This window comes from Sinocyclocheilus anshuiensis, unplaced genomic scaffold, assembly GCF_001515605.1.
Source record: "Sinocyclocheilus anshuiensis isolate Anshui unplaced genomic scaffold, SAMN03320099.WGS_v1.1 scaffold1160, whole genome shotgun sequence".
Classification (NCBI taxonomy): domain Eukaryota; kingdom Metazoa; phylum Chordata; class Actinopteri; order Cypriniformes; family Cyprinidae; genus Sinocyclocheilus; species Sinocyclocheilus anshuiensis.
In genome coordinates, this window is record NW_015552641.1 from 321,743 (window position 1) to 330,529 (window position 8,787).

Below are 8,787 nucleotides of genomic sequence, written 5' to 3' on the forward strand. Positions count from 1 at the left end.
CTACATGTGTATGTACAGCCACACACATATACATGTACATATATATATAAATACATTCAATATATATATATATATTATTTCATTTCCATTTTGTATGTTGAAGTACTGAAATAACTCAAATTAAATAAAACTAAAACTTAATAAAAAACCTATATAGACATAATAAAAAACGAATAAAATGACAACATTACTACAACTGTAACTAAAACTAAAATAGATAACTAATACAAATCAAACTACGTTAGTTTATCAGTAATCCTAAAAAAATAACACTGAGCCAAACACATGCTAAAATAACAACAACTTACTGACACATAGTAAGAAATGGTTATAAAAAACTGAAACAGAAGTGAAACAAGTAGTAGGATACTAAAATTAATATACTAGATGATACTAGAATTGATAAATCAATTTAAGATTAACTCTCCATTTATTACCATGTAGAAGGGGGAACGTGGTGGAGGTGGCGGTTGAACACGGGGACGCTGAGATGTTGACCCACTGCTCTGAGATGAGGATGCAGGCTTAGGAGTGCTCATGCGCAATGTAATCACATCATTACCACTGTCCTCACATACTGATGATGATTTTGCCTTTGTTACTGAAAAGTACAAAGTATTGAATTGCTTAATTGTTCTACTTGATATTCTTTTTTCTTAATATTTTGCATGAACTTCGGTCACAAACTCTCAAAACCACATCTGGGCTCAACTTACCTGGTGGTTCTGGGGCTGGTGGTGGTGGTCCCTGCACTACTCTCAATACAGGACGAGTAGGTGGAGTCTGGGACGAAGCAACAGTTCGAGGTGGAGCAGCATAAACCGGAGGCCGTTGTGGAGGCTGTGAAACAGTGGGTGCTCTAAGAACAGGGCTTGAAGTGCCATGTGGGTGAAGGGTGACCGATTGAGGAGGAGCAGGACGAGGAGAAGGAGGCACAGCCAGAGTCGGGATTGACCCTCCTTCTTTACTTGGTGCCTGGCGTACAACAATCTTTACAATTCCAGGTCCACTTACCATGGGTGTTGGGACTGGAATTAAAAACAAGGAGAGTTTAGAAACTACACAAGTATTTCACCTGGAAAGAAAGTTCAGTTAGACTGGGCACCAGACCATGGATTACAGTAGCAGAGCTATCAATGAAATTTCCGGCATTATTAAATACACTACTGTCTAAATGTTGGGGTCGGTAAGATTTTTGTTATTTACAATGTTTTTGAAAGAAGTCTCTTATGCTCAAAAAAAGCTGCATTTAATTAATAAAAAAAAAATATATATTACTAATCTTTAAAATAACTTTTCTATTTTAATATATTTTGAAATGTAATTTATTTATTTGATGGCAAAGCTGAATTTTCAGCAGCCATTACTCCAGTCTTGTCATTTTTCTTCAGAAATCATTCTAATATGCTCAATATGGTGCTCAAGAAAGATTTTTTATTATCAATGTTGAAAACAGTTGTGCTACTTACATTTCAGCACATTACAGTTGTGCTGATGTACATACATTTCTTTCTTTCTTTCTTGATGAAATAGAAAGTTCAAAAGAAAAGCATTTATTTGAAATGGAAATATTTTGGAAAATTATAAATGTATTTACAGTCACTTTACCAATTTTGTGCATCCTTGCTGAATAATTTTTTTTTCTTTCAAAAGAAAAAACTGACCCCAAACCTCTTAAACGGTAGTGCAATAATTTAGTCTCTTAACTCTGGTGAAATATGGAAAATTACAACTTCACAAATTTAACCTGCATACATTAGACTTAAAGGAACAGAATAAAATAGAAAATGAGAAAAGGAAAAATTCTGAAATGAGAACACTGCTTAATCCACTCACTCGTAAAATAAAGAATAAAATAAAATAAAAAACAAACCAGACCATTTCAAACCTCATGTGCCTTCTACAACATCTGACTTAAAATGTGCAGTGGTGTTTGCACTTATCTATTTCAAATACCTTCATTCAACAGGACCTATTGAGTTAGTAGCCAACAAACCATTCGAATAAGTGGTCACATGCAGTAAAAAGAAAAAAAAAAAAAACCCTGTGCCAGAATACCCATGCACATTCTCTGCTGAGTAACAGGTAGTGTGGTACCCAGGATACAGGCTGTACCCAAACAAGGATGAACTCAAGGACAGCGCCAGTACCTTGAGTAGCGGTGAAAGGTACTGCTAGTCCAGAGCAGGTTGGGATTGTGCTGGTTGGGTGGGGATTTGCTGAGCTGCTACCTGACTGACTAACTGTGTGAAGAACCGTCACCTGAGCTGACTGACTAATAAGGTGGTGCTGCCCACTACTGGAAACCAGATGCATTACATTTCCTAAAAAGCACAACCACAGAAGAAAGTGTTAGGCCATAGACCACACCAAACACTCAAAGAAAGATGGAAGGCGTGCAGGAAAAAGCGAAACCTATCCATAGCAGGTAGTTGATTATTTACACACAAAGATTATTAATCTATTTATGTGGAAGGCAATGGATACCTTGGATGGGTCGTGGCTGAGGAACAGGAACCTGGTTCAGAGGAGTCCCAGAGAGTGTGAGCTTGTTGCCCTGTAGCTGAAAGGTGACTGGTTTACTGCCCTGAGAGGACGACACTGGTCGGCCAGCCAGGGAGGCCAGCTGAGCGATACTCACAACTTCACCGGCTGTACATTTTGACAAATCAAAGAAAATAATTTAACTTGTTTATCGCTATGAAAAAATGAAGTGTGATAAAATGGACTTACATGGCAAACGAGCCTGCATATCTGGGCTGAGAAGGACCCTCTGAGTCATAATGTTGCTTGGTGGTTGAGGGGAAGTGGACACAGTTGTGACGCTGGACAGTCCTGAGGGGCGTACAGTCACTGGCTGGAGGGCTGGCGGCCTGACTGCAGGTGCAGAAGGGACGTTGCTAGGAGCCACTAGAGTTCTTGGAGCAGCAACAGGAGTAACAGGACAAACTGGAATGAGAATAAAAAGTTTTTCTCTTTCTGCAATCACATGAGTGACACACTTGCTGATTAGGATGTTAGACCTGGCCCCTTGAACTGACCTGGAGGTGCTGGCTGGGAGGGAGCTTGGGAAGGGGTGACCTCTGTAATTAGAGGCTTTGGAGTCTGAACCGTCGTGGTGCTAGGACGAGGGCTGTTTGCTGATGAACGCCCATCAGATTTAGGAATAGGCTGAAGCATCCTGCAGAGAAACAAGAACATGCCAAAAATTTAAGACAAATTCGGAATATCTTCAATCAACTCAAGCATATATATCATACGTCAAAATTGTGTGTTTGACTATTTTGAACAACATACCTGTTGACTTTCATGTGAACAGGCTTCGGTCTGGGAGGAGGATCAGGGGACTCCATGATCTCCTGAATAAGCTGATGTGTCACTTTCCTCTGAGGCAGGAAAACATCTGCCTGGTATCTAGACACACGCTGCTCCAGGCCAATCAGGTCAAACAAGGACAAGTCACAGCGCTTTGAAAAAAACAGACATTTTTGTATTAACCTTCAATGAGGGTCCAGAAAAGAAAAAAACAAAAAAACAAATGAACAAACATTAGAAACTTCCTGAAAACAGAAATGTGTAAAAATGTGTCAAGCAATAGATATTTGACCATTTATTAGGGCTGCACGATAAATCGCATGCGATGTTTAACGCGCATCTTATCAGTAAAGCCGGTTCTGTAATCAGCGGTAAATCTCCATCACGTGCGTGCTTTCACATTGAGCAGCATTAACTACACAGAGCCATTGTTCACTGACGAGCTGCGCAAAAACAACGGCTCTGTGTAGTTAATGCTGCTCAATGTGAAAGCACGCACGTGATGGAGATTTACCGCTGATTACAGAACCGGCTTTACTGATAAGATGCGCGTTAAACATTGCATGCGATTTATCGTGCAGCCCTACCATTTATATCACTTTACCATGTATGTCACTGTAACATTAATGCACTCAGTGGAGAGGACCACTTTATTTACATCTGGGAATGATGAAAAACAAAAACGAAAAAACAAATACAGAGCAGGAAGTGTCCCAAATAATGATGAAAAGGTTTATCTGTATAGTGCTTTTCACCAAACTTACATTTCGGGAATATTGCCCACCCCCTATCCCTAGATAGAAAAAAATGGTAATGATAAGGGGTGTCCTACTCCTGGATCACCACAATACTGGAAAGTTTAACTTAGGGATGCACCGATACCGATACTGGTATCGTATCGGGCCCGATACTGAGCTCCTGTACTCGTACTCATTAAAATGCCCCGATACCAAACGCCGATACCACACAGCATGTGATAAGTGCCATATTCAGACAAAGAAACACTGACAACAGAACAACAGACAGCAGAATGGAGTTATTAGAGATTAAGGATGTCTACGAAGTATATGTATGCAATGAATATAATGTTAAACATTCAGTATTAACGCCTGTATAGCTGATGTGCGCGAGCTGATAAACAAATCACGCTGAGTGGATTGAGCGCGTGGCGGCGCATATGCGCGAGCTTGTCGAGTGAATATACCTTTCTCACAGACATGACTGGAAAGTTTGTAGTTCGGTCGGATACGTCAAAAACAAGTAAGTAAAACAATGCACAAGTTACTTAACGGTAGGGGGGGGAGGGGGAGAGAGAGAGAGAGAGAGAGAGCGAGCGAGCGCACTTGTGTTGTGTGATCTTTGATGTTCACTCACTTAGCACACGCATCATTTGGATTAAAACTAAATTGTCAAAATAAGAGACAATATCGGTACTCAGTATCGGCAAGTACCAAAAATAAAAGTGTCGTATCGGGCGAGTACTGAAAAAAGTGGTATCGGTGCATCCCTAGTTTAACTTCAAACCCAATTAAATACCTGAACCAGCTAATAGAAGGGTGTATCTGAAATTGCCCCATATATCATTTTTCATTAACAATATAGTCCACTGAATGACTGAATGAAAATGAGTAAGCAAATACTGACACTCACAGTGCATGGGTGTTCTCTAGCTGCAAGCTAGTTCATTGGTTATACACTCGTTTTTGGGGTGCATTGTGGGATTGACTGAGTGCAATCGATAATGTCCACTATAGCACTATATAAGGGTATAGGGAAATTTGGATAGCCACTGTCTTCATGATTACTAGAAACTTTCATGCAAGTGTGTTGGGGTAGGCTGTATCTAAACACAGCAGGACAGTGGCCCCCCAGGACCAGGATTGAACACCCCGATACAGCTAAACAAGCACACAGGACAGTCAAGGTTTAGTAAATTCTGTCTTCAATCATTTACCTCAAAAGGTGAGGTCTCAAGTGCCCGCTGAACCAGTGAAGCAGTAGAATAGACTATGGCCTTTGTGATGAAGGGGGATTGTATGGGCCTTGGATCAAACAGGTTGGGGTGATTACACACTTTACGCAGCTGCATCAGGATGTTGATCACAGACATGAAATGACCGCTGGCTAAAGTCTCTCGCGTCCTGGGAGTATATGGTACAGGGCAAAAAAAAGTAAGACAGTAAGTAAAAACGTAACCTAACACCTGAAGTATGAATAAATGAGTCAATCAATTATCATCCAAGGCCTGAGTTTGGAAGTTATTATCAACAAAGGAAAAATGCCTTTTCTGCTTTCTTTACCCCACCCATGTCTGTTTGCCCTGGTTACTTACGAGGCCTGGGCCATGAAGTCATCATAGAGAAAACGCTGTCTTTTGGAGAGTCGACAGCGCACAACATGCTCATACTTTTTTGGCATTTGTTTCTCCACATCTGCTTTGATTCTTCGAAGCAAAAAGGGTCTTAGCACCTAGAGAGAGAGAGATGTAGGAAACTTATGTAAAGCTAAATGCCTAAATGTTTCCCTGTAATATTACATATAAACACAGGCAAAAATCATAAGAGAAACATGGGAACTATGTTTGTGCTGCTTCCATAAATGCAATAAATGACATAAAAAGTCCTACATGATTCATAAACCGGTACTACCTTGTGAAGCCGTTTGACCAAGCCCTCGTTGTACTCCTGGCTCCCTTCAATCATCCCAGTGAGTGGGTTTGAGAACCACTCCTTGAACTCACGATGGGACTGAAAAACGTGCGGCATAAGGAAGTGCATAAGAGACCACAGCTCCATTAGACTGTTTTGGAGAGGGGTACCAGTGAGCAACAGTCGCCTCTGGCTGCATGGAAGACAGAGAATTGAGTGAAAGAATAAAATAAACTCATTACATCCTAATCATGAAATTAGTTTTTCCACATAAAACGTAAAGAAACAAAAGTCAGAATGGGACCCATAAATGATCAGGTCCTTCAAAGAAATTAATGTATACAAGTACCTGTTGAAATTGAGCAGGCTTTGCCAGCGCTGGGACTTAAAGTTCTTGATGTTCTGGGCTTCATCCAAAATGAGGTACCTCCAAGACTTACGTCTAAAAGCCTGATGATCTTGCAGTACTAGCTTATACGAGGTGATGCAGACATGGAAAGCATTGGGTTTGGTCCAGCCCTTACAAAAACAAAAAGGAGAGAAAAACAATTATAAAATCATGAGGATTGAAAGGATAAAATTCACAATAATTGTTTTAAAGAGTTTTGTAAAAGTGCATTTAAAATATCTTAATTTGTAATAAGAACTATTATTGCATTCATTACTTGTCTCTTGAGTTTGCGCTCCTTCTGGCTACCATAGTAGGTGAGGATTTTGAATCCTGGGCACCAACGTTTCAACTCCATCTCCCAGTTGAGCATTACACTGGTGGGCACAATGATCAGATGTGGACCCCAGTTACCTATAAAAGGAAAAAACAAGAAAATGTTTGTTCATCTGCACTATATCCACTATATTTTCAACACACATCATAGGGAAAGGAGTACTTATGTGGACTTATTACCCTTTACACATGCTAGATGAGCTAACAAAGCAATGGTCTGGATGGTTTTGCCAAGCCCCATTTCATCTGCAAGTATGCCATTGAGTTTCTTCTCATTCATGGTGACCAACCAGTCCAGTCCAATGTGCTGGTACTCACGCAACATACCATGAAGCAGGAATGGGATTGGTGTTTTGACCTTGTGTTAAAAAGAAACCACACAAGTGCAGTTAAGGCTAAACAGAAACTAAGTGTTCTTCAGCCAGTTTTTCTGAAGGTTTGTGTTGCTACCTTTGTTGTTGCCAGTGTATATCCCTTAGGTTGAAGGCTCTCGGCAGTAGCAGCAATGTGGCTAATTTCTTTCTTAGGTCGGGGAGATGTTGGTACAGCAGGACTATGGTCTCCCTCTCTCAGCAGAACTTCCATTCCCTCTCCTCCATCATTGTCATCCTCATTATCACTCTCCTGCACATCCTCATCCTCCTTTTTTTCGTCACTGTCTACAGCCGCTTGGGAATCTGAATATTGAGTAAATCACAGTAAGAAAGGTTGATAATGTGTGGTATTTGGTCACTTCATACAACAGCTCATACGTTTCAGTGGCTCTATCATCATAAACTTCAGCTCACCTGAGGAGGAGCCACTATCATCAGCACTGTCCGCTCCCTCCGTCTCTTCCTCCACCTCCTCCTCAGTTCCCTCTGATTCTTCTGAGGAGTCTGGTGACGCTGAGGCTGATGGCTCCTCAAAATCAGAGGCATATGCTCCTCTGTACTTTTCTAAGAGATCTTCCATGCTCATTTCCCCTGTGAAACAAAGGAACCTCAAGTGACAATATGACCTCAGGAAATGACTGCTTAAATTAAACACTCTTCATTATACAGTTCAAATGTTTGGGGTCTTGTTTTTATTTCTCAAGAAATTAACACTTATGTTCAATTGATAAATGACAGTAAAGACATTTATAATGATTCAAAAGATTCTAAAAAATTGTATTCATCAATAATAAATCTTACAGACCCCAAACCTCTGAACAGTAATTGTTTATTTACTTAAAAAAAAAAAAAAACACTGCTATGCCTGAAAAGAATTTCAGTATTTCATTTACCCTCTCTAGCAAGGTCATCAAGTTCCTCTGCATGGTCTCCATCTCCTTCAATAACTTCCTGGGCCGCAATTGTGTCTTCTTCATCTTCCGCTGAAGAGAATAATAAAGTAACACAAGTTGTATATTTCCATTCAAATCAATAGGATACCCAAGTTAAGTGTCTATCTAAATAAAACTCTACTAACCATCTTCTTCATTGGCACTAAATTCTTTGTCTTCCTCTTCAACCGTAGATGATGTAGTATCTGAGGCTTCTTCTAATTCAACGTCCTGTGCAATTAAAATTAAGTAAAAAAGAAAAAAAAAATGCCAGACTGTAACAAGCTGATGTGAACAGTGATGGACCACAATCACCACATTAATTGGAGAGTCCAGACCGTAACATAATGACTACGTAAAACCAGCTGTTTTGGAGTTGATTCTGGGAGACTGCTGTACCTGGGGAAAAGTTAAAGTACTGAGCAGCTGGTCCAGAGGCAGAGTGCCCTCCTCCCTTAGTAACTCTATCTCTCGTCTCTGTGTCTCTGCATCATTTCCCTCTTGTTGCTCCTCTACTTCTATGGTCTCTTCATCATCCTCCTCCTCACAAGGTGGCTCAAAGTCTCTATCTGCAGCAGAAAAGGGACAATTTAGGGCTGCGTTCCAGTCTGTTTTTTTATGCCCTTCACTCGCAAACTTCCCTCCGTCTCGTTTACTCGGATGTACGTCATTGATTACCTTGCATGAGTGCCCACTTCTGGTGGAACCCTTACAATGGGCTGAACTGGAAGTCCTAAGCCCTTGATCACTTAGAATCCGCTATGGAGTTGGTTTATTGTTTACATTTTTTCACT

At 40.5% G+C, this 8,787-nt stretch overlaps 1 protein-coding gene across 3 annotated transcripts in view; it reads right to left on the bottom strand.

The window, feature by feature from the left end:
• LOC107666914 (helicase SRCAP-like) overlaps window positions 1–8,787 on the bottom strand; it is a 29,058-nt gene that overhangs the window by 8,525 nt on the left and 11,746 nt on the right. For 2 of the 3 annotated variants that reach the window (XM_016458427.1, XM_016458426.1), the window contains 18 exons: window positions 8,393–8,562; window positions 8,140–8,224; window positions 7,955–8,044; window positions 7,476–7,652; window positions 7,138–7,364; window positions 6,868–7,045; window positions 6,629–6,765; window positions 6,313–6,482; window positions 5,964–6,156; window positions 5,648–5,784; window positions 5,270–5,456; window positions 3,298–3,467; window positions 3,042–3,181; window positions 2,734–2,949; window positions 2,488–2,652; window positions 2,151–2,324; window positions 717–1,028; window positions 438–601 (listed from right to left, as the gene is read on the bottom strand). In XM_016458427.1, coding sequence (XP_016313913.1) covers window positions 438–601; window positions 717–1,028; window positions 2,151–2,324; window positions 2,488–2,652; window positions 2,734–2,949; window positions 3,042–3,181; window positions 3,298–3,467; window positions 5,270–5,456; window positions 5,648–5,784; window positions 5,964–6,156; window positions 6,313–6,482; window positions 6,629–6,765; window positions 6,868–7,045; window positions 7,138–7,364; window positions 7,476–7,652; window positions 7,955–8,044; window positions 8,140–8,224; window positions 8,393–8,562 — 3,092 coding nt within the window. The remainder of the gene's footprint in view (window positions 1–437; window positions 602–716; window positions 1,029–2,150; window positions 2,325–2,487; window positions 2,653–2,733; window positions 2,950–3,041; window positions 3,182–3,297; window positions 3,468–5,269; window positions 5,457–5,647; window positions 5,785–5,963; window positions 6,157–6,312; window positions 6,483–6,628; window positions 6,766–6,867; window positions 7,046–7,137; window positions 7,365–7,475; window positions 7,653–7,954; window positions 8,045–8,139; window positions 8,225–8,392; window positions 8,563–8,787) is intronic. The other variant, XM_016458428.1, reaches the window with a different exon arrangement.